The sequence below is a fragment of the Camelus dromedarius genome, chromosome 30, assembly GCF_036321535.1.
Source record: "Camelus dromedarius isolate mCamDro1 chromosome 30, mCamDro1.pat, whole genome shotgun sequence".
Lineage (NCBI taxonomy): Eukaryota > Metazoa > Chordata > Mammalia > Artiodactyla > Camelidae > Camelus > Camelus dromedarius.
In genome coordinates this window covers 9912342-9939243 of record NC_087465.1, presented here as the reverse complement: position 1 = coordinate 9939243, position 26902 = coordinate 9912342, and the positions used below count along the sequence as shown (strand labels likewise).

At 32.1% G+C, this 26902-nt stretch overlaps 1 protein-coding gene across 12 annotated transcripts in view; it reads right to left on the bottom strand.

The window, feature by feature from the left end:
- Positions 1 to 26902, bottom strand: part of CSPP1 (centrosome and spindle pole associated protein 1) — an 86039-nt gene that overhangs the window by 44389 nt on the left and 14748 nt on the right. For 3 of the 12 annotated variants that reach the window (XM_031441527.2, XM_031441523.2, XM_031441519.2), the window contains exons 4-15: positions 26366 to 26469; positions 25595 to 25618; positions 22087 to 22167; positions 20704 to 20802; positions 19521 to 19960; positions 12040 to 12138; positions 10854 to 10924; positions 7866 to 7959; positions 6690 to 6747; positions 4767 to 4975; positions 2576 to 2697; positions 2122 to 2200 (exon numbers count right to left, since the gene is read on the bottom strand). In XM_031441527.2, the coding sequence (XP_031297387.2) occupies positions 2122 to 2200; positions 2576 to 2697; positions 4767 to 4975; positions 6690 to 6747; positions 7866 to 7959; positions 10854 to 10924; positions 12040 to 12138; positions 19521 to 19960; positions 20704 to 20802; positions 22087 to 22167; positions 25595 to 25618; positions 26366 to 26469 (1480 nt within the window). The remainder of the gene's footprint in view (positions 1 to 2121; positions 2201 to 2575; positions 2698 to 4766; positions 4976 to 6689; positions 6748 to 7865; positions 7960 to 10853; positions 10925 to 12039; positions 12139 to 19520; positions 19961 to 20703; positions 20803 to 22086; positions 22168 to 25594; positions 25619 to 26365; positions 26470 to 26902) is intronic. The other 9 variants (XM_010989169.3, XM_031441520.2, XM_031441524.2 and 6 more) reach the window with 5 other exon arrangements.

Here is a 26902-nt window from a genome sequence, read left to right as displayed (position 1 = left end):
TCTCTTATTTTTGACCTTGGTACAATTATTGAGCCCTAAAAGGAAGTGATGATAATAATTACAATAGTCATATTATCAATTTCAAAAAGAGTATTTTGAACATTTCACCATTGAGTAAAATATATGATATAGGTTTTTCATGTTTATACTTTCTCAGGTTAAGTAGGTCACCCTCTAACCTATTCTGTTAAGTTTTCAATCACTAATGGATACTGAATTTTATTAATGCTTTCTCTGGATCTATTGAGATAATCATATAACTTTCTTCTTTATTCACCTAATACAGTGTATTACAGTAACTGATTTTATGGTAATACTGGTATCTAACACTAACCAGTTAGCATTTAGTATATATTAGACATGGTTCTAGATGCTTTACATATTTTAATTCATTCAATTCTCAGAATAACCTTATGAATTGATACCATTAATTATCCCAATTAACAAACAAAAAATAAAAGTTGAGAAACATGCCACAGGCTAATTAGTAAAACCTGAGGTACTCAACTTCCAAAGCCCACACTCTTAACTGATATGAAATACTACATTTAGTCATTGTACTTTCCAGAGTAATTCCAATTTGGGATGAAATATTCTTTTCTACATTACATCATTCAGTTTTAGGAGTCTTTTATCTATGAGTGAAAGTAGCTAATAACTTCCCATTCTCACATTGGCCTTGTCGGGTTTGAGTACCAAGAGTATGACAGTTTCAGGGGGGAGGGTACAGCTCAGCAGACTGCACAAGGTCCTGGGTTTAATCCCCAGTACCTCCATTAATAAATGAATCAATCTAATTAACCACCTCCTCCCTCCAAAAACAGAGCATGACAGTCTCGACAGCAGCTGTGGGCTCCATATTCCGTGTTAGTTGGTGTGAGATGAATTCTGCCCCTAAATGCTCAGCATAATCCACCAGTCCTTCTAGACCTGGAGTTTACTTTGTGGGAAGATTTGAAACTTGTGTCTCAAAAATTTTAAAATAATTTTGATATTATTCATGTTTTCTATTTTTTCTGCCAGTTTTTAGTTAAATTTTAATAGCAATCTTTCTTCACACTTAAATTTCCAAATTCACTGGCACAAAATTGTTCTTTTTATTGTCTCTTTAAGGTTAACTACAACTATAGTGACAATTTTTTCATTCCCAATATTTCTAATTTATACCCCTAGCTCATTTTTTTGGTCCCTTGATCAACATCAGTAGAGAATTATTATCTATTTCATTAGTCTTTTCAAAGAGCCTACTTTAGACTCTGTTGTTCCTCTGTATTACATATTTTTATTTCATTAATTTCTGTTCTTTATTGTTTCTTTACTTGCTTCTTTGGGTTTATTTTGCTGTTCTTTTTCTTACTTTTTAGATGCCTAATAACTATTTAAATTTTCTTCCCTTTTTATGTATTTTCTAATTTGTTCCTTGTTTTCTGATTTCCAATATATGGAGCGTTTGTTATTTTAAAAGCTGATTTCTACCTTAGATGGTCCAAAGGATTTGAGTCCACTGAAATGTGCTGAGACTTCCTTCAAGGACTAGCATGTGTGGTTTTATCAATATTCTTGTGAGATTAGCAAAAACATATATATATATATATATATATTCACAAAGTCTGAGGTGCATTTCATACAATTCCATTAAAACAGCTTGTTAATTATGGTAAGTAAATTCTTCCACAACTTTACTGATTATTTTCTGCTTTAACACTTACAAAAAGAAGTAATAAAGTCTCCATTAGGATTCTGTATTTGTCAACTTTTACCTGCAGTTCTTCAGATTTCTGCTTTAGGTATTTTGAAATCATGTTTTTACATGTATAAATTTTTTTGTTACATTATCCTGCTAAAGTGAACCTCTATGCTTTATAAAGGGATGCTGGTCTCAAACAAACCTTTATGACTGAAAAATCCATTTAATCTGATATTACTATAGCTAACAAATTTTATTTTAATTCATATTCTGCTAGTACATCTGACTTAAAATACTCTGAACATACTGGTTATGCAATAATTGGAAATTAAAATAAGTTATATCTGTTCTGAAGAAAAAACTGCACTGAACAAGAGATTCTATGGAAGATAAATTTATCTTGAAAGAAATTATAGTTTTAACTAACAACTTACACAACAGGCGGCGCTGGCTGGTGGGTGACAGGAGCGCTAACATAAGCTGCAGGCTGCACTCCCATCATTCCTGAACCATCTTAAAAGAAAACAAATACATTTGTTTCAGAGTACCCACTTAATAACACTCTATCACTAAAGGATAATGTTACTTAAGGAAAAAAATCCACATTCCCTTCTGAGTGAGGAGTTAGCAAAAAATAATGCAAAAAAAACAAAACAAAACCAAACACAAAACCCCATAAAAATAGTTATTTCTTATATCTAGATAAAAAGGAAATAACTATAAAACATAAGTGAGTTTAAAAATAGGACATTTATGAAATCAATAAATATGTAATATTTGAATTAAGTAAAGCTGTGCTTTTTCTCATTCATGTATTTTTGCTCGCACAAAAACCAATTTTCCTAACTGAACCACTGGAAATTAATGTTTACCCCACAGATAACTTACAGTAAGCAAGACTAGGGTCCAAAGTATTCCTGGCCCCATAAAAATAGTATGCATCATCATAAGGAGTTCGATAGTTGGTAGGCAAAGGTGGCAGTAGCGGAGGTGGAGGCAAAGGTGCAATCCTATATAAAAAGAAAATTGGGAAATTCTTCTCATAGTTCATTGCAAATTTTTTTTTAAATCAAGATATTATTATTTTGCAAAAGTCTTACTGAAAGTCTAATTGCTGCTTTAGGAAAAGCCACCATGTTGCTTTAATCTCTTATAAAAAATTATGACTCAAAAGGCAAAAAAGGTAAAATTTCAGAATTTAAGGTACAGCACACTTACGTAAGACAAAAGTTTGGATAATATTCAATGAATATCTAATTAGTCACTATCTGCCAGTATTGAACAAACGTGGTCCCTATCCCTCAAGAATAATACAGAAATAAAGAGACATCACAGCAGAGTATATTAGATGAAACAATACAAGTAGACGCAGGGTGCTACAGGAACGTGGAGCAGGAGCACTTAGATCACGGAGGGAGAAGAGGAAAGCATAAGGAAGCTAAAGGGAGTTAGTTACAGGGAGAAGGATAGCACAGGAAAAAAAGCAAAAGAGGTACAAAATGGGATTACAAATGGTTCCATTTGACTGGGGAAAAGGTGTATGTTTTAAACTAAAAATGTAGTGTTCTTTCAAAGGAAGTAAACTATAATGTGAAGAAGAAACTACTTAAATATCAACAGTAAATTTTTGACATTATTTTCAGCATTTCATTAAGTTACACGTCTGAAAACCTCTATATCAGCACTTCATTAATAATTAGGAAGGTATCTCTACTTCCACCAAGGCAATATTTTCCAATAGTTAAAATGGAAAAGGCAAATTCCTTTAAATGAACAGGATGAGACAGGAGGCATCACAGAATGTTTTCACTCTTGAGTGTATCTTAGGTTCTCCCTTGTTAAATGCTGCAAAATAATTCTGAAGAGCTGCAAAGGCATTAAAGTTCTCTTCAGTCATTAATATTTTTCACATTTACTGATCATTCAATATGTCCAACCTTACTATCCTCACTCCATAGATATATCAACAAAGCAATTGAAAAATTACTATAAAAAGGGACTGTCAATAACATTAAATCTTAAATTTTTATAGAGATTTATACAAGATTTAACCCTGTAACTGTAGATTAAAAAATATATACATATATATTCCACTTCTACAAATGAGAAAATTGAAGTTCAATAAAAGTGTGGTTTGCCCAAAATCCAGGCAGTGAAGCCAACCATTTTAATCCTTAAATCAATGCTGAGACCATCATACCATACTCTGTAATTTCAAACCTGCCTAGTCTTTTGAGTCAGGAAGCCATTAGATGAAACAAACGTCTAATAAATACAGTAAACATGGTTCTACAATTTGTTAGCAGTAAATAAAAGACCAAGTCCTACTGAGAGAATGCATAGCCCAGAAAATATCTGAATGTTAAAAAGGAAAAACACCTAATTAAATACATTCCTACAATTAATACATTAATAGTAAGCAAACAAATAAGCTAAAATCCTACCAAGAAAAGAAAGTACGGCCCAGAAAACATCAATGTTTACAGGGTTTTCTTTATGTTTAGTACAGTATAGCACAATGCCTTTTACCTATGGAAATCAAATCTTTACCCTAATACCTAAATTATAGGTTTTATGATCTCAACACATTATTTCCAGTATTTAAGTTGCATAGCCTGTAAGTAATCAGAGAAAGAGTTGAAGGAAACAGAAACTAAAATTAAGTAATATATATAAAGTCACATTAGAAACTTTTTCTGCATTAACTGAAGGAAGTAGTCAATGTTTGCCAAGTGGAAATGACAAAATTAAAAATGTACAGCTTTTATATGTAAGAAGATATTAAAAATAGATTATTTTAAAATGTAATCTAAAGCTAAATACTAAACGTACTTATTCATTTTTAAAATACTGAAGCATCTTTAAACAATCAAAGAATGTTGTAAGATTTCCCTTGTTTTTATAACAAAGAAAAGATCAACAATGAAAATAATTTCAATAGAAATTATTTGACAAAAGCCGTTAATTGTACAAAAATCTCTGAAGGATAACATTTATCTGCTTCAGCAAATCCTTCCAAATATAAAGCATAACGATACCTTACCTAATTCCCAAACACAAAACATTTTAAAAAAAGCACCTGGGAGGCACCATTTCACCAAGGGTGCTGCTGAGTCCATTGTGCAAATCTTCATTTTGAGATGGGATGGAGTAAATTGATGGGATGGGTGGGACAGATGGGGCAGATAAAGGAGGGAGAGGTGTCTGGAAAGCTACTCTGGGTCTTTCAGGTGGTATCGTCTCTTCAAAGTGTCTTGGTGCCACACTAAACTGCTTTAGTCTATCAGGCTAAAATAAAGAAAAAAATCTGTTTGTTACATATGACCATAAATTTAAAGGTAGAAGGGGCCTCAAAAGACCCTCTATCCCAGACTGCCAGAAGGCACTTAAGTTAGACATAGAATAACAATTTTACAGCTATAAAAGATTTCAAAGATCCAATTCTTATTTTATAAAAATGGTAACTGAGGCTCCCTAAAAGTAGATAAATCACCTAACGGCCCACCATTAATAAATAATCAAGCAAAGACAAGAGCCAGGTATTAATTCCAAATATAAAACTCTATTATACTACAACAGTATGCTGCTTCACTACCCAATTGCCATCAAAGCATTCCAACACCAAAATATTCTCTAGAACGGAGTCAGCAAACGTTTTCTGTAAAGAGCCAGCTAGTAAATATATAAGGCCTTGCAGGCCATGTGGTCTCTTCATAACTACTAAAGTAGCCCAAAATAACATGTAAGCAAATGAGTAACAGTGTGCTGCAATACAACTTTATTTATAAAAACAGGCAGCAACAGGATTTGGCCACAGGATACAGTTTGCTAACCCCTGCTCCAGAACATCATTTATGTGTCCTTCTCTAAGGTTTGTGAATCAAAAGTAAGCCCAAAAGTAATCAACTACTACATCTAATATTTTTATTTATTTATTCTCATAAAGCAACTTGACAATCTAAAGGTTGTTTCATTCAAATATAAATAAGAAGATCCATCAAACACTAAGGTAACTATAAATGCAAGGTTTAACATGCCACTAAATTACATTAAAAAGTTCAAAATTTTAAAAGGAAATTTTTGATTGTCAGAACTATTTCAAAGGTATTTACCGATAGGGGAAAATATATTCAGCTTTGGAATTTAATCCTTTTTTCCCAGCATGTTTAATTTCCCAGGAATGATTTCTAAAATCTAAAAGTTTTATTCTATGAGTAGTCAAAAAGCACACTGGGAGTGATGCTAGTAGAATATTAAACTTTTTAGAATGGATAATTCACAGGATATATATATATAGCATAAGAAAAAGTATGAAAAAAGTTGCCTACAGCTGAATAAATTTAAGCTGCTGTATTCTTCTTAAGAATGAACTTTTTAATGAAAATTTTAATAAAATTAAAGTTCCTTTATCATTAAAGATGAAACAAAAACTTGCCTTACCAAATAAATTCTACACATCCAACTAAAAAAAAGTACCTTTCGAGAAGAGTAAATTATTACGTCCTCCTTACTTAACTGCAGTGATGTGTGTAATTCATTCTAATTATGAGAATTGAAAAATTAAAGTAAAAATAAATTATTACCTCTAGATTTACATTAAATGAAAATTACTAAAATGCTTAAAGACTAGAATTAGATTTCAGTTACTTTGGAAATCCCTCTAGCATAAGAAAAATGGTCAATATACAATCAAGGAAAATATTAACATATATTATAAATTAAACCAAAATAACTTTCCCATGGAATAGTGCATGTAAACAAAATGGAAAACAATTAATTTATAAGAAACCTTAAAAACGCACACATGAAAAAGGAAAAGTTATCTTAGAGAAATAAACAAGTGAGAGTTAGGACTTACTGTTTTATGAGAATTGAATTTAGTTTATTACTGTTCAAATTGGTCCACTCTTACATTTTCCCCAATATCTTCTGTCTCTACCTGCCACTACATTTGAGGCTTATTTGAATGAAAGATTAATTAAAAGGAGACAAGAACCCTTACCGATTTCTCGGGGTCTTGTGCTCCAGAAGCTGCAACTCTGAGGTCCAAATCTTTTTCTCTAAACAAAATTAAAGTTTAATGCATTAAAAAGTTATAATAAACACTATCAAAATCATAATCATTACTGAAACAAACTTACAAACTCCATGCAATAACATCTCCAAAAACAAACAATTCCTTTAACTGACAATAAAGTAAATAATTCTGAAATCTAAACTTTCTGATTTGGTGCAAAGTACACTAGTATTCACATGTAAGCTGACGTAGAATAAGTGTGCATGGGATACTTCAAAGCCTAAGCAATTCACAGAGAATAAAGCACAGAAATAAAATAAAATCTTTAATTTGTGGGGAAAAAAATTTCTTTTAGGGTACATGTATATCTTTAGTTCACAAAAAAAAAAGGTTAAAAAATTAAAAATTAATACCATACTTTTCAGTAAGAGTTTTTAAGCAAATGATGTTAGAGATGGGTAGTATCAGACAGTATACACTGGCTTCCTCTAAGATAGAAGAAAAAAAGCAAAACTAAAAGATGACAGGTATGAAATTCTCTAGAACCAAGATACATATCCCTAATTTTAAACTGGAGTTAGTATTTCACAGGTATCTCTACATGAAAGATTACAAATTCTGAGACGTGTATACAATATAAGTATTGTGGATCTATCATGATTACTTTTATATAGCAAGTATGTGTGTGCTTACTGTTTCATTGCTAAAAGACAAACTATTCATTTTATATTTGTTACTATATATGGGATAATACAGTGGGCATGCAGGTAACATTACATGCTATCTTAAATTAAAAATTGAAGAAATTAGGGAAGGGCATAGCTCAGTGGTAGAGTGCATGGGTAGTATACACGAGGTCCTTGGTTCAATTCCCAGTACTTCCAGTTAAATAAATAAACAAACCTAATTTACCCTCCCCCCAGAATTGAAGAAATTAATGAAGATATGTACAGGTCTGTTATAGGATATATATATAGTCTCTTATTGCTTTTGACAAAGAAAATTAATGATCTCAGTATTTATTAGCCTGGCTGATTTACAATGTGGAGACTGAAACAGAATGATTTACAAATACAGAAAAATATCTCCTTATTTTACTATGTAATAATTACCACCATATCATTTTAAACAAATGCATTTTAAATGCAAACCTTTCATTACCGTCTCTTGTTCTTCTGTTGTTCAGCCATTTGTTCTAATAGTTCTTGTCTATATTTCTCTTTCCTTCTCTGAATAAGTTCTCGATCTTCACCTCCTAGAAAGTGGTAAGAAAAAAATGCAGTCTTAACTCTTAAGCAACATATGTAACTGGAAAGCCCATTTTTAAAAAAATCTCCATTTTAAATTATATCAAAGAGTAATTACTGCATATGCAGCAAATATAGAAGGTAAAATCATAATGTATCATTCCCTATTCAATTAATTTCATAGTTTATGAGTATCCACTATGTGTCAAACACAAGACACATTAATTCTTCCCAAACTTCTACATTAGTCAAAAACCTTCTTAAATAAGAGAATACTCTAATCTCTATATCCACTTATCCAATAATCAGGATAATATCTTCCCTAATATCTCTCACAAGCCCCTTAAATTTAATTAGTGTGTCCAAAATGAACATCCCAAAAGAAACTGTCCCTCTTTGTTTTCTGTTAATGGCCCAATAATCGAGCATCAAAACCTCACTTTAAGTTTGATGGTTCATCCTTTCTTCTTTACTTCATGTGGGGACCCTCTTCTCTATTCTCATAGCCATCTACCTTGGATAGGACCTCTTTACGTTTTACCTGAATTGCAGCAATAACCTTTTAACAGGTCTCCAGAACTCCTTCCCTCCTTACTCCAATACATTCAACACATTTAAAATTAACTGTCTTAAGAATTAGCTGTCTTAAAATACAGTATTAATCACAATGACGCCATGCTCAACAAACTTCAATGGTTACACCTCAAGTCTATAGAAAAAAATATATAAACCTCTCATGCTGGTATCACTTACATCAAAGTCCAGTCGTGCAAACATTTTGGATCCACAAGAGATTATTATTATTATTATTATTATTATTATTATTATTATTATTATTATTATTATTATACATGTTAATGACACAAAATAACCTCTTAATCTGGATACGTATAATCTGGAACACTACACGAATCACAGGATATCAAAAATGCAACTGAATCAGCAATTTCTTTACCACTTGAAATATGAGTCTTCCACCCATCGTGGACATACAGCATCTGAGTTTGTCCATTAAGCATAGATGTCAGCAACACTGAAGCTCCCGTAGGAGTAACATAAGTTATGTTAAGATTAATAACGTTTTACAATTGAAGTAGATAAAGTCATTCTGCTTCTGATCATGATGGAGTAATAAGCACAGAATTTAACCTCCCTCCATTAAAAAAAATAACTGAACTAGGCAAAATATATGAAATAACTATTTTTCAGACACTGGACAACAGACAGCACACAACTGTAATACCTGAGAGAAGGTACATAAATGAAGTGAGCCCTTTAGGCACCCCTGTTTCTGCCTGCATGCAATTTCCATGAATACAGAAAGGGAAACCCCAAACAAAAGTCATGAAACTATGTTAAATTGAGCAGATAAAGATCAACATTCAGGAGAGCTGCAGTAGCTAGAAGTTTAGGGCAAAGATTCAAAAAAAGCATAAAAAGGGCTTTAGAAATGCATAAAGGGTTTCTTTCAGACTTTACTATGCACTAGCCTGTGTATGCAGAGTGAAATTCCATTTGTCTGGGCCAAAAATTATGGAGGACACACAAACTGAATTCTCAGACCTCCTTAAACAAAGTGGAAAGAAATTCAAACTCCAGCCAGTCAGAGTGGAGTTCTTGGTGCACCTCTAAAGGGATTAAGGGAAGAGTCCCAGAAAGGTCACTCTGTAGCAGTAAGACCAACAATCTCCCCAGAGGGAAGGCTACTCTACATGTTTCTAGTTAGGTTTAAAATAAGGCCTCTGAAAGAGAGAGCTTTAAATGACCTTTCTATTAAATTAGTTTAATAATTTGTTCCAAACATTAGGACTACTATCAAATACTAATCTATAATTCCTGGATTGCATTAATGATAAATTCATCCCATTCAATTTCAAGGTAAAGTAATCTATTTATTGGTAAAATTATTTGTCAGTGGTTTCTCAACATAGAAAGCCATTTCTCAAACTTTTACCATGTTTAACAACATACATCATAAGATTGAAGTCATTACTCTGTACTGATAGGTTTAACTGGTCAATTCTCATTCAACGATATTACACTAGAATAAAATTCTAGGTGTTATGCCATTTTTCTCATAATAGCCATTTCAAGGAAAGAAAGGTCTGAAAAATATCACGCAATTATGTATCTCTAAGCAAAAATTTAAATTACTGACTGCTTTTAGGTTGAATGTATCTAAACTATTATCCAATTTCTTCATATACTTCACTGAAACCAAATTTCAAGTTATTTTTTCTAATAGTTTTTTTTACACAAAGAACAGACCACTTTTCTACTTGAAGTTACACACAGGAAATACACTCTCTTCACACTGTTTCTGAAATTAAATTGTGACAAGTTAAAATAGCAAATCAACATGCTTATCTTGAGCAATGATCTTCATTTCTGATAAAATAGAAAATTTGGATTATAGTCATGATTTGAACAAAACACTTCCTAGAAACTACATGAAAAAAAATGGGAAAGGATGTTTATCAAAGGATAAAAAGATTTAGTTCAGGGAAACTGAACTAAAATGCAAGGCAGTTCTGTGCTAGCTAAGAAAAGGAATGAAGAAAAAAAAAACTATCACATATGAAACAGAATATAAGAAATAGCCACACTCAACAAGGTGCTAATAAAATATGAAATTAAAAATTTACTGAAATTAAAATTTCATTTATCATCAATAGAAAGTTCATCACTAAATAAGTTATTTAGCTTTAAAATTATATATAGAGCTATATAAAACATGTTAAATGTTTATAAATGCTTAGCATAGTGCCTAGCACAAAGTAAACACTAGAGAAATGTTTTTTATTAGTAGTAAAAGCAGTATTAATTACAATGCTGAGTTCTCACAAACACCTTTCATAAAACACTCCACAAAAGTCTAATCAATTGGAGGGTTTGTACATACCAAAGAGCATCCCTGCAAAAGGGCTACAGATCTCTCGGTTAGCAGGTTTTGATGGTATGTTGTCTCGAGTGCTAAAAACAAAAAGCCAGAAAGAATTAGAACCCAAATAATTTTCAGGAAACAAAAATTTAGGGTAAAATGTAGGTATGAGTTATTGGCCTTTCAAAGTACTATGGACATTACAATAGATACATATTTTTAAAGTTAAGGTAAAATCATGGCATTTTCTCTCTTTATATAGTGGGACCCCACCGTATTGAGGCTCTCTAAATACGTGACCTTTTTCTTCAGCCAGCTTCATTGACTCTACAGATTCCCAATAAAACCATTTTTCATAAGAACAGTTACCCAGTAAAGAAAATGAACGGAAGTACACATAAATAAATTCTAAAAAAGAAGAGCAAGGTAATACCTATACCCAAATTTGGAAAAGATCATCTCTAAAAAACTCCTTTGAAAGACAGGAACAAGGAAAAAAAGACAACTTTCTCAAAGAAAATTTAATTAATTAGACTCAAATAGCAAATTCTCTATCTCAAGCATTTTTATGTTTCTTTCTTCAAAGAAAATAGACTCCTGACACATGACAATATGATCTTCATTATGCACTACAAATTCAAAACTATTTATCCTTATGTACAAGAAAGCTACCAAAATGATAAAATTTCTATAGAGAACATGAATATAAAATACATATAATTCCCTTTTTTGAACCATGACACAATTATGTATGAGCACTAATTTCACAAAGTAAGCATAAAAGTTATCTACTCAGTACGCTAAAAACCAAAAACAAAGTTTTGAAAGGAAAACTCACATTACAAGAATATTTTCAATTTATTTCAAGTTACATCACCTCTATAACTCCAAAATATTTTAAATTGATTTTTAGTCCATTAAAGTATATGCTTATTTCTCCTTTCATTAGTTCAAATTTATATATTTTATAATGATAGGGAATCAGAACACCTTGGCGCACTTAAATTTGCTCTTCAAAAGAATGCTGTAAAGTATCAAAAAGTTTTAACACAATTCTCCCCTTCCCCTACATCCTCTTTAATGCCTTTCTCACTAAACAAGGGAGGTGTTAATATACTATACCCTTCTACTTTTCAGCAAGCCTGTTTCAGCAGTTGCTGTTTTACAGTACAATGACTGAAGGGCAGAAGTTTATTATGTACGATACCTTTGGTTTCCAGCAGATGAAATTCGTATGTTTGACTGTTCTCTGACATCACCACCATACTCCTTAGGAGGCACATTCCCTCGTCTGTTCCCGTACATCCTTAAAAACACATTAGCTTATAGAGCTTGTTCCACATACAGTGGACTTCTCTGATCTCTCTTTGGTATTTTTACATTTGATGTTGGAAATATTAAAGGGAACAAAGTGTTATAATGCAGTTTTACAGTAAATACATTCTAAAATTAATTCAAATGAGATTTGACTCAAGTATGACCTGCTGGTTAATTAGAGACACCAAGAGTTTAGATTCAATAGTCATTAAAACAAAAGGTGGTTATTATAAATTATTTCAATATAACTTCAAGAATTTTTTAGTATCAAAATTATGCAAATACCAAGACTTTTTATTGTTCATTTATTCAAAGAATATTTACTGAGTACCTACTACGTGCCAACTACTATTCTAGGTACTTGGCAAGGACCATGTCTACATACCCTCACAAAGATAATAGTCAAATTTCAAAATGAGATCAATTTTAATCAAAATTCATAGATTGTGGGAATTATTTCAGTACATATACAAATCTTTTTAACTTAAAAATACAGCAGCAATCTTACCATTAAATTAAATCAAATGGAGCAAGCCACAACATTTGCTAACACTGTAAATCACATGAAATACTAAACATTAGCAATAGGCAAACAGAAAACATTATACACAAATAGGCTGATGCACGGGTAGCAAATAATTAGTTCACTTTATTCAAAAGGTCATGAACAACAAAAAGAAAGATTAGAATGTTTTTTATTTTCTTCTTAAGAATCCTTTTCAGAAAATATTTTTAAAATGTTTTTCAATTAATCTCTTTTTTCCACTTGGCAAACATAGATTTCTTTAAGCTTAATTTCTCATACCAGAGAAACCAACATGAACTTTTTATACCAACATTTATCACTACTCATGAAAATCAGCATTTCCTAACTCATATTTCTTTGCATGGCTATTGAGTTAACAAACTATATTGTCTCTCATGAGGATCGTTAGTTGAACAAAAAAAGGCTGTTAAAGTATTATTCAATATTTTAGGTGAATTTCATTATCACAGGAAAAATGGCAATTTTTAGAAGAAAAGGAACTTATCACTCTCCACAGATCCAGCATATAAAATTTTCTCTGTCTTCATCATACGTTGTCAATATCATCTGCAGACAAAAGACTACCTGAAACTGTAACCTTAATAATGTATGACCTGCAGCACGACAAATAAATAATAATGTATGAATGACCTGCAGCATAGCAAATAAATGGCTTCCATTTTTTACCCGTATCTAAAATTACAGAACTCTCCCCAGTCCCTTTCAAAAAAGAATTTCAAATTTATTTCAACTTATCAAAACACAGCTGATTTTTATATCTAACGCCTAAATGCTCAAATCTCTCCTTTAAAATGACATATCAGTTTAGTGACATTCCTTATTTCTATCACTTAAGGAACAGGTAAATATAAACTCAAATTCAAATTTGTAATTAAAAATTCCAGGCAACCAGAGTTCATTATACGGGATCTATATAAAAACACATTTGCAGAAAAGAGTAAACAGAGCAAGCCTGAGACTGTTTACCCTTAGGAAGACCTGTTTGTAAGGTTGGCCCTTAGCTGGCACCTGGGAACATGGATTTTGGGAAGAGTCTACCATTCTCAGAACTGATAAAAGTGGTCCACTGTGCCTAAACTGTACAAACAATATAGTTTCTGCTGAACACCTGCTCTCCTTCAGGGAGTCCAGAATTTTGGTACACACAGGAAAAGGGTGCCTATGTGACCAGCCCAATAAAACAGCCAACAAAAGCAGTGGACCCTGAGTTTCTAACGTGCTTTTCTGGTAGACAACACTTCACCCATTTTGTCACAATTCAATACTAGAGGAATTAAGCATTTCCTGTGCTACCCCACAGGCAGGGGACTCTTAGAAGCTTGTGCCTGGTTTTCTTCAGACTTTGTCCCATGCACCTTTTTTCTTTGCTGATTTTACTTTGTATTTTTTCAATGTTAATAAATCACAGCTATGAACATAACTATCTGAACAAAGTCCTATGAGTCCCAGCAAATCACCAAAACTGGGGATGGTCTTGCAAACCCATGACACAACAGACAAAAGTGAATTTGTTAATATGATAAAGTGGTGCTTATACCAATGAAAGTTTTCAAATACAGACACATTTAAAGTTATACATTTTTAAAAACATAACTTGGGATTAAATCAGAACTAACCAGAATTAAAGCTTACTCAAACAAAAATTCTAAAATTTATCGAAGAGTTTGTGGCTTCTTATATTTTCAGTTATCTAAAGACAACATTTGGACTTGCAATTCTAACTTACCTTCATACAGCTGTACCCAAAGTATGCTATACCCAAAGAATCTACACTGTTTTATAGGTTCTTCAGTATATATAGATATATCTTAATAAAGGAAGCATCATAAGCACAGAAGGTCATTTTCAAAGTTCATTCTAAATTAAAGAAATTTAAGAAATGATTTTATGTATTTATAAAGTCAAGATCTCTTTGCTAAATTCTATAGTAAAATCACAAAATTTCCTAATGAATACATCATACAAAAGATACTTTAAGGTATATACCCTTTCAGTAAAGAAAAAAGTCATTAATAAAATTATAAAAGCCCCCTCTGTCACTTACGTTCACAATAAAATCAAGACAGAAATGTTTAAGAAGCCAAAAAAGAACAAAACCAAAAAACATGCATTTCACTAAAAAGGATGAAATAAAATCTTAAGACATCCTATTTAATTTTATGAAATGACTGATATGATTTTGTTAAATCAAGGAAAAAATTACTACTTACAAATAGAGATTCATAAATATTTTTAAGTTACTAATTTAATACCTTAAAAAACAACAGCAAACAAACAAAAAAAACCTAGAAGGGAACCTAACAAGCTGTGAAGTCAAACTGTAGTTTGGAAAGTTAACGATCTTGTTTTCTATTAAGACGTCCCTATAATTGTAATGGAATTTCCTTCATCTATTGAACTTTCTTTCATATTTCTAATAATTTTAGCATTTAATCACTCTTAACTGTCCCGGTTAGTTCATTTTAACTCCTTTTATGCTGGTCTTAGAATTCATTTTAGAAATTTTACTGAAGCAAATGAAGTCCTCTCTGAAGACAGGAACTGCTGAGAGCCAGCAGTGGTTTTACCATTTCTATCTCCCTCTTCAGTCCTCTCAGCATTAAGGGGCGACTGACAGATGATAATACTCACAAGTAATGAATTCACTAAGCATCTAAGAACAGCCTGATTCTGGTCAAAGTCCAACAGTTCAGTTTAGAGCCAATTTGTCTTGAGAAGCCCATTCTGTTTAACCAAAGCTTGAGAGCCAGAAGCACATTAAAACAATCCCTGTGATTCCGAACAAATCTATCGAAACATACTATGGCTCTCAAGGTTCACTTACAACACCTCAATCCACTGTTGTTGTTTTTTTTTCTTTCAGAAAGGGACAGACCTCATAAAAGAAAGAATTTATTTCCTTTGATATATCAAATCAAATTTGATTGAGGGAATAAAATAATTGTAAAATAGTTTTACCATTCTACCATCAAAAAAAGGAGTTAAAGCTACGTTAAATGGAAAATGTTTTTTTCTCTATTTTCTTGAAGACACGGGTCAATAATTCTAGTTAATTAGGTTGAAATCTCAATGCCCAAAGAAACCAGGTATAGGCTAGAGGCCAAGTTTACTCTAAAAATTAACAAGTGTTTACCTTAAAAAAAAAAGTTACTCTTATAGAAGAAAAGCAAGTTGTTTAAAACCACAGGTATCTTCAGTTAATTTGAATGCGAATGAACAACTCCTAAATGATATTAAATAACTTATCTTTTTCCTTAAACTACAGAATAAAAAAACTACTTCAGAATAAATTTACAATATTTATGTTATCAAGAATGATGCATTATAAAAATAAAATATTTACCATCTGTTGGTCCTCAATTGATACAACTCACAGGGAGAATCAAATTTCTCCTTTCTTAAAAGAAATCACCTAATTCATAATGGTTACATCATCTGTTTTTCTATCAAAAATTTCTCTAATGTGAATGAATTCTGCTATTAAGGGTATTCTCGACTATAGAAGATAGAAGAAAAATACTGAGCTGATAACTATGGGTCACCATTTTCTCACCATTTTCAGGTCTTTCCTGATTTTTATATTTAATTCAGTAACAGTGTTTTTCTAATATTGATCCCATCTTAAAAGTGGGGAAAATAATATGAAAATAGCTCTTCCAAAGAGAAATGAAAAGTAACTACTGTCAGAAAAAAAAGTAATGCCAAATTAAGAAGCTCATGTTCTAACAAGCCATTTCTCCTCATTTATATCTTATAGATTAAGCACACACTTATTAAAATGTCCTACACTAAGTGAGCAAGCACTCAATCTATTGAGTCAGTCTATCTCAGATTCTAATTTCAGAATTTTGTCAGATGACTATTAAGATTACAAACTAACAAATATGAAGAGTTAAACAAAATGTAAGTGCTAACTGCATTAATCACATTAAAAACTAAAAAACAGCATTTTTTAAGACTAAAAACTTCTTTTACTCATTAACACTGGTTATAAAGTGAAACATAAGGTAACATATTAACTCCTACAGCTCAAGTTAATAAATAATAAAAACTAGGATGACTATATTTTTTGAAAGCACATAAATCTCAAAGTATTATAAGACACTATTACATTCAACTTTAGAAAGCTCCTAAAATATAAATTTACTTAAATTGGTAAATATGTACCAATAAACTACACACCTGCAGAATGCAACTGTCAAGCAAAGTGCTAACCATTTTGTTAACTATTTAAAAAAAATGCCAGTGATTAACGATAGTTTAAGTAAAATCATTCCTGGGCTGTATCTTTCCCATTATTAAGGTGGGGAAAATATTTCATTAATAAATACATAATGGTATATGGAAAAGTTTATAGGGTAATTAGAAAAGAACTAAGACCAAAAATGTAAAAATAAAAAATTATTAAAAATCAAAACTAGAATTTATTATTTGCTATTAAAAGAAAAAAGAGAACAAGGGAAACTTAGAAGACTGGAGGAGAATTAATTTTGCACTCCTCACAATCACTTACAATTATGTTTTTGTCAAGAACTTCTGGTTAAGACTATAGCTTATAGTCAGGTCTCTGTATCTGGGGTTCTGCATCCATGGACTCTACCAATCTCGTATCAAAAATATTTGGGGAAAAAATTTCAAGAAAGTTCCAAAAAGCAAAACTTGAATTTGCCACACACAAGCCAACTATTTATATAGCACTTACATTGTATTAGATATTATAAGTAAACTAGAGATGTTTTAAAGTATAAGGGAGGTTGTGCATAGGTTATATGCAAACACTACACCATTTTACATAAGAAACTTGAGCATCAGAAGATTTTGATATCCATGAGGGGTCCTGGAATTGATCCCCCTTGGATACCAAGACACAACTGTTTTAAGAATAAATAGTTAAAGCAAGAGACCAAATTAAGTTACGTATTTCTTTAGTCTCAAAAATTTCACTAACAAATAGAGTCATTTTTCATACCAATTACTCTGCCTGCTAAATAAAAACTAATGATCAGTGTGAAATCTTTTTTTGCTGGAAATAAGAAATCTATAAATCTGAAATACAGAAATCTAATTTTAACCTCACATTGCCATAGACATGTGAAAAACCTTACATTTAGAGATGTAAGAGTTTACACATTAACAAAATGGAAGTAATATATAATAATGATTTACATTTTTAAGACATACGGTTAAAAACTTTAAACTATACACATAAAAGAAGCTTTAAACTATATAACAGAAATCATTGTCACTCATCTGCATCTTTTATACTTAAACTACTACTTGGGGAAGGTTATATAGAAAGTTCATTTCATTTATGGGATACATAAGAAAATAAGATTGTTCTCAAATAATTAGGCTGAAATTCACTTGTAGGTTCATATATAAAATTATCAGAGACTAATTATAAATATAATAGATTAAGATACATTAAAACAAAGCAACAACCATCATAGTAAGTTTCCTGAAATTCCAAACTTAAAAGATATGCATTACATTAAAGCTAAATTGACATTATAAGAAAAAGTTTCATGTCCAAATAAGGTAGTACACCAAGAGCTCAAGAACACCTGCATTTCCCCAACTGAGACTTCTTTTGGTTTAGGCAGCCTTTGACTACCTTCAGATTTAAACGTTTCCAAATATAACACAGTATAGAATTTGGAGCATTTTCTGAAGTACAGTTAGATCCAAATCAGAGAGAAACTACAATTGGCATTGCAAAATTCTAATTCTTCACTCAAACTACCTAGATCAGGCTAAATATTAAAAAGATTGGATGAGCTGGACATAATAACTACAGAATAAAGAGCAGATGACAAAGAACTGAAAGGCTTTACATTATTAATAATTAGAAAAATAAAGATGCAGCATTACATCTCAGAAAATTTTCTAAAATACTAAAAAAGTAATCTATTTGGACTAATGAGTGAAACAGGTCTCATGAACTGCTCAAAATTTAGATTTAACTCCTACAGGTTAACTAGACAATGACAATATTCCTGTCTCTAAATCATTTCTATCTCCAGTTACAGTATTAAGACAAACGACTTAATAAAATAAGACTCAATTGTAGCAGTTAAGAAATTACAAAAAGTCTCATAGAAACTATCATCGAAAGGAACTGACAAGCATCTAAAAATCTGATCAAAAAAATGTAGTGCCATTTCACTTAAATACTCAGTAAGAAGCTTAAAAACAAACAAAAAAAATGATAAAAAAAAATACTTAGAGCATAGAAATATTAAAGGAATAAACTGTATTTCACCTATTTAAGGTGTTTTTCTCCCCCACATTTGAACATTTGAAACGGGGATAGCCGTCGACCTGGTTTTAAATCAAGTATTACAGAGAGAAGCTATTTTTCTCTTGCCAGTCACCTAGGAGCATTATGAATCTGAGACAGCTCTGAATTCTCGCCTCAGGGTTGTTTTGGACAATACTGGCAGCATGAATTCAGCCTGAAAACCTGAATCAGACCTGGCTTACAGTTCAAATTCTCAGGGAAGTTCTTTTTTACTCCCTCCACTCAGTGCCAAGGTTGAGACATGGAAGTTTCTTTTCTGTGGGAAAGTTTACTTCCCATTGATTCTTAAATAATGGTTGTGGCTTTTCAGTGTCCCAGCCTTTTAATGGGGTCCCTTTCTTCCCATTGGGTGTTTTCTTTGTTCCATCAGTGGCACATAAAATGGTTCAACTTAAAACTGACAGCATATTAGAATTAATCAAATACGTAAATCAAATGAAACTGCTTCTCCCTAACATAATGATAAAGAGTAACAAGAGCAATATTAAGCAAATAAAGAAAATAAAAATGAAGTTGTAAATACCTGTCATTTGTATACACTCTCAAAAGTCTTCTATCAAAATCACTTTCATATCTAAACCTCTCGTCCATTTCTTCACCTACTTCAGGATCTTGGTCTGGGCTATAATACTGTTTATCAAAAACACGATCCTCATTAAACCTGCGAAATCTTCTATCTGGAATGTCAGTCTTGCTGGCAAACCCTTGATGTTTTTTACTGGAAATGCCCACTTCCTCATTAGTTTTTTTAATGATTCTTCTATTCCTTAATTCAATTTCATCATCTAGTTGTCGATATTTGTCCTCTTCCAGTCGTCTTTGGTTTAGCAGCTCTTCATATGCCTCCGAAGGAGTTAAGACATCTTTCCTAGGACCCTCTGAATTTTCACGAGATGACTGTATTTGTGAAGGTAAATCAAGTTTAACCTGGCTAATAGGTATTTTATTTCTCTGATTCTTCTGCTGGTCAATTAAAAGAAGAAGAAGAAGAGAAAGACCTTTAAGAGATGCTATTTCTTAAAAGGTAAGTAAACTCTCAAATGATAGTCTATTTATCATCTCAACTTTAAGACTTAATCACCCATAAGAAATACCTTATTTTCAGGAAAAAACCCTCAAGGAAATGCTACCTTTAATAAAACTTAATATACCAAATAAACAGGCAATAGTAACATGGATGGATTGCTACAAAAAGAGGATAAACTATCTTACGGAGATATTAAGCATATTTTGGCGGTTAAATATTGCTTCAAAATATTTCAAATTAAATTACTTCTCAACACAAAGAATAAAGAAGGTAGTAAATTTTGCCCTAATAGTAACATAGGCTAGTGTAACCTAGTAGTAACACTCTTAAATTTGAAATAAAAAAAGATAAATATATATACATATAGCTAGAAACTGTCAATATTAAAAAAAAAACACTTAAAAAAAGAAAATAAACGAACATCACTTAAAACCAATCTCTAAAATTAAATCTCCTTCATGAAGTTAAATTTAAAAAGCAGGGTAAGTTCTTCAATATGAGATAAAACAATTTACAAAATTAAGTATTTAAATGTTCTATGTTTGGTTCGATTTGGCTTAACTTTTTAAATATTTATATAAAACCAAGTTAAAATGTCTAATAATATAAAAATATTTTCAAGTAAGTACAAAATATTCAACTGGCGATATTAAAGATTTACTTTAAAAGAAGAACCTACCTCAGTACTCTTTTCTACCTGTCTGAACTTTTCAGTAGATTCTTCCTTATCCCTGAGAAATTGATTGTATTCTTTGTTGCGTTCAAGTTTCAATCTTTCCTTAAAATAGAAAACCAAAAAGCAACGTTAACTTCAGTGTCAGGAAAAAGTACCTAATGTCTCATCAGACTAATAATACAAATCAGAGATCTTACCCAGAATCAAGCGTTCCAATAATTTCAAGAATAGAAGTAGCTGTAAGGCCCGTGAGAAGCAGGAAGAGGTCTGAGACCACCGATGCAATTCCCCATGTCCATTCTTGCCACATTAAAACATGACTTACTACATGCTTAGGTCCAGATTAATACATCAGGTCTCTAGTGTAAGGGAGCTGCTTTGGTTAGGAAACACCTCCATTTTATACTCCAGTATTTAATTGGTTTAGATGACACTTTCCTAGAAGCCACGCCCTGTAAGTCCCTGGATTCTATGTTTGTTCACCAGAAGCAATCCTAGACAATCCAGGTGCATTCTGCCAAAAGTATTCATAGATAAATCTCTCCCACTAGTAAGTATATGAACGTATTTGCCAGAAAGTCTGTCATTAGCATGTTTCCAAGGATGTCTGACCAGCTTACTTTCCTACTTTCTTTTTCAGGGACATCTCTTGCCTTCAACCCCCATCCCTCTACCTCACTCCCAAAAGACCTGCTTCTAACCATTTCTTTCCCAAGTTTAAAGAAGGATCCCTGTTATATTTTAAACACAAGAAGGTAAAATTATCATAGGAACTAAAAATATAAAGTAAATGTTCTGTTGAAACACAAATGTTGCATTAGGAAACACTCTTGAGATCTAATACCTTCAATGACAATGACACAATCTAAAAAAATATTAAAAGAAGCTAGGTTGTCTTTTGAAACTTACTGTCCATTTGTCTTATATACTATGTCATGATGTCTGATCTAGCTTGGGAATTAATTCTCCATAAGAGGTGTACAGTGTTTAATTACTACCACCTCTTAAGAGTATGTACATGTATCTGTGGAGTGACAGCAACACACATTAGCCTCAGCTCTCACCCTACATAAAAGCTCAGTATACTCTCTCATCCACTCATCTCATTGATAATTAATTGTGTCATATATCATGAGCTTTATAGTTTAGAAACCAATGATGAAAAAATGAATTCTGAATATTCAGTTAATCATTACATTAAAGATATATATCGTATTATATGGTTACAAATATTTTTTAAACAGCACTAGAGACTCCACAGATTTTGAAAAAAATCGAGTATGTGAAATGATGTACTATTCTGTTTGCACTGCAATAAAGAGTATGCTCTTTCATGATTTTAATGCCTCATTAAACTACTCACAATAACTACTCCTATCCACCTACCTTGGCAGATAATCTCTCACCAATAGGAAGAGAAACTCCCAGAGCAGATGGATCTGTTTCACTCGTGGATAGAAAATTTTTCTGTATATACACAGATTAAAAAAATATATTACCTAATTGCTTTTATAAAATGTTTCATAAATGTGTCCTTACATTCCATTCTAAATTATTACATTATGCAAAGCAAAAGAATGAAATGGAGATGAAGATAGAAACCACAAATGTATAGAGACCATACAGAAAGTAATTGGAAAAAACAGAATTTTCTAATTTCCTTGCAATTATACAAGTGGATAGCTATTTAAATGCCAGAAAATATAAACTATGAACACTGTTTCTTTATGTGTCTCTCCGTTCTTGTTCATTAAGCATTTAGGTAATGCAGTGTAGCAGACAGAGCATTAGACCAGGAATTAAAAGACCTAGGCTCTAGAACCAGTCCCAACACTTCTCAGTTACACAACATTAAGCTAGTCACTTAACCTTCCTGACTCAGACTTTTCTTCTTCCATAAAATGAGAATGGTATCTGCTCTGCCTTATCAAAGCCGGAATAAGGATCAAGGAGGCTAAAAAAAATGTAAAAATCTCTTTGAACACTATAAAACAAACACAAGGGATTTGTAAAAAATACACATAACATCCAACTTTCTGGTACTGTTACGTAGCAGTTATATAATCTGGAGAATTATATACTTCTCTGCCTCTGTTTCTTTGCAAAACAGGAATAATCACACCTGCAGCATTAGGTTCCGAGGATTAAATCAATCAATACTTATTAGCCTGTCTAGTTCCATGCCTTTTATTTATTCATGAAACAAGTAATTATCAACCATCTAATGCTTTCTAGTTACTTTTATAGGTGGTAGGGAGATAAAGTCAGCATATATTCCCTATATCTGAGAGATTTACAATTCAGTTAGAGAAATAAACATGGAAACAGCTACAATATAATGTACTATAAAAGAGTTACACTCAAAACCTTATAGGAACAAAGTAATTAATAAAACTGATTAATAACCCCCATATACCAACGTAAACTATAAACCTAGTCATTTTTTAGAGTTATATATGTACCAAAAAACAGAGTTTCAACCCTAGGAAGACAGAGATACAACATCCTAACTCCGTCGGACAATTCCTCACTCCCAACGCAGGTCCAGGAAGATGTTTGTAAGTTTCAACAAAATGGGAAAAAAAAAAAAAGACAATATAGTTTTTCAAAAAGCTGAATTTCAGTCATTCATTCATTCATTTAATAAATATAGAGTGCCTAGTACATCCAAACAGATTGGTATACCTGGGACTCATCAGTGAAGAAAATAAAATATCCTTGCCTTCCTGAAGCTTATATTCCAACAGGGGAAACTGACAGGAAATAATAAACATAATGAAGAGTAATTATATGGTATGTTAAAAGGTGGTAAGTGCTGTGACCAAAAAAAAAAAAGAAAAGACCAGACTACAGGCAGTATAGCTTCTGGGAAATGGGAGTGGGAAGAAGAGAAACCTGGAGTTCCCTTTATACATGTTTAACACAGGATACCCACATGATTTCTAAGTGAAAATGTCAAACAGGCTGCCAACTAGAAGAGTTTGAGATTCAGGAGAGAGGTCTGGGCTGGAAATACAAATTTACTGACTCCTTAAAAAGAATCAGTTCTGAGAATATGTCCTTTTTGTGTTAGATGGTCAAGTGTCTTTTATTTTAAAAACTAGAAAGAAGATAGTAGTTGTTTGTTTTAGTGGCTCTCCTTGGCAAAATTCTAAGATTTGATTATTTTTTTATTTAAATGTCCATACAACCCAAAAGTCTGGAAGTCACAAGAAATCCAGAAAGAATGGAACTTGGAAACTATATATTCCAGGGGTCAAAGAAGCCACTGCAGCCACCTCCCAATATCCTACATAATTTTCTTTTTCGCCTGCTCTCCTGTTCACTCCCACCTTCTCAAAAATTGTCTTTTTCATATTAAGGAACTTTTGTTCCTCCACCACAACTATATTCTTGATAATCCAACACCAAAAACTCTTTCACATCCCTTTGTATTTAAAGATTTGTGCTCCTTGATTCTTTCTCTTTCATAAAAGGCAATTTCTTCTTATACCTGCCACCTCCATTCTTTTCTAAAACCTTGTATCTATAAAGTACTGTGAAGTCCATAAGTGAACATGACAGATCCTAGATGAAAACCCCACCCAGTAATGAGCAGCGGGGAAGGGGTGGTAATGAAGTACAAGGCCAGCGAAGCGGTCTGGACTATGAAAGGCTTCATGCGTCATGCTAAGGGATTTGGATTTTTACCCTGAAGGCACTGAGAAGACACTGAAGTATTTAAATTGGTAAGGGACAGGATCATTCTGGAAAGCAGCATTGGAATGGACTGAGAGTTAGTACAAGGAGATCCCTTAAAAATCCGTAGCATTAATTTAAGACAAAAAGATAAGAGTGTCTAACACACAGAACCAGCTGGCCTAAAGCAAATTTATCAAGCTCCTCACAAGCTGTGTAAGGGGGTATAATGGGTCACCAATGCTGATTACACATATCAAGTTAAAAATCTGCTGCCTTCTAATCTGATCCTATCCTACCTATCTACATTATTTCTTACTACTCTCAAAAAAATCTACTGTAACTCAGTTAGGCTGGTAAACCTAATCTATCTCATTCATACACAGCTGGTCTGCCCTCCAAATCCTTCTTCATTCTACTGCTCTCTATCTGAAAAGCCTCCTCTCCCCAATTCACATTCCATAATATCCAAATTCTACCTATCCTATGTCTTACAAAATTAGACCCTGAGGTCTTTCCAGAGCATTATGTCTGTCCTGTTAGAGTTATCACTTTCTGAATTGTATGAATGTTATTTCTACAACTAGATTCTCAATTCTAAGCCCCTTGAAGACAGGATTCATACTGGATTCATCTTCATGATAAGTGTTTAAAAAAGTGTTGGCTGAATGATGAATGGGTGTGTGGGATTCTTTTTAGAAACAGTTTTATAATTTTAACTGTTTCTCTTTGTTCTCCAATATAAATTTACAAATGTAATCCACAGGTTTGGGTGCAAAAATATCAAGTAATCCAAACTGACAACACACAGTGCAAAAATATCTTAGAATATCTTGAATATTCTAGTATTTTACTAATCTTACTGTGATTAGCATAATTATAATTATTTTAAAGAACAAAAGCTGGCATGGTGAAAACAAATGGATTTACAACAGCTGCAGAATATTTCTGAAGGATGCATAAGAAAGTAACAAAAACAAATGCAAAGCAGGAATCAAAAAGAATGCTTTACTGTATCTATGGAAACTCATATAGATGGTCATTTTGCTAAAAGCAAGGATACAAAACGGTACCATTCAAAAGTCTCTGAACCATAAAATGAAGCTACTTTTCTTATTAGTTTGAGAGTAACAATCAAAAATGCAAATGATTACAAGCCACTACACCTAAAACAAACAAAAAAAATTAAAGAAGAACATTTTGCAGGCAACCCTACCTTTTTTTTTGCTTGTGTAATACCCTAAAAGTCAAGGGAAACAAATCATTGATAAAATGTATTCGAAGTTCTTTCTTTCCATGTGCAAATCAGAATTAGAGACCATTTAAACATTTGGAATAAACATTATAAAGTAGTAAAATAACTATAGAATATCTTGGGGTGACTAGAAACATGATGACTGTTTAAAATAAATTTATAACCTAATAAGTAAACTGCATTTTAAAATTTACAATAAATCATTAGCTTAACTATTATAATTTTAAAAATATACTTAAAACAAGAGTTTCTCTAAGTAACCACATTAAATCATAAAGCAAAGACTTTGGTGGTTATGTAAATACGCTAAATGAAGTTTTATAAACTTAGCTCACAGGAAAATAATTAGCAACTAGAACTCCACATGTCCTTTTAATATACGGCTGAGGGGAGTAGAGTAGTAAGAAATCATAACTGGGCTATTTTAAACCATGACAACTTTATAGAAAACACAAACCACCAGAAGTTAAAATCTCATTTGAAATTAGAACCCACTGCCCCACTTCAAAGGTCAAGAGTCTGTGTTATTCCCTGGCACCGACTCTCAGCACCATTTTTTTCTCTATCTATATGGCATTGATAGATGCCATATATGTCAATTAATTACAATACCCCATTGCTAGATACCATTAAAAACCTAAAACCTAATGCATATGACTAAAACCTTAGGAAAACAAACTCAGGAGGTAAATTCTGAAGCATAAAACCAAACTAATTAGTAGAACTCATTACCTGAGTAAGATAGCGTCTATAATCTTGCCGCAATTCTTCTTTCAGTTTATGTTTCTTCCGTTCATAGTCTTCCCCAAGTGGTAAACTTAATCCATAATCAATTCCTACAAAGAAAACAACTTCTTAAGCAACATAGCTCATTTTCAAACCAATCTCAATTTCAGTACAATCTCCTGTAACAAACCACAGTAGGAAGGAACACAGTCATGTTGATTCTGAGACTTGGATCAGGGCAATAAATTTTTTATTTGAACTGTTTCAACATGTAATATATTCACATAATGGAAAATATCCCCCCCCACCCATGAATCCCAGCCACCCAGTTCTCCTGCCCAGAACAACCAACATTACTGTATCTGTGTCTTCTTACAGAGACTTTTTATACATGTATAAACAGATAGGCGTGTATTATATTTACTTCTCCCTTTCGATAAATGGTTCTGCATTGTTTGGCATCTTGCGTTTTGAAAGAAAGTAAAATTAAAGTCAATTACCTTTACTTCTTCACTTAGTTCTACTAAAATTTCTCTTAAAATA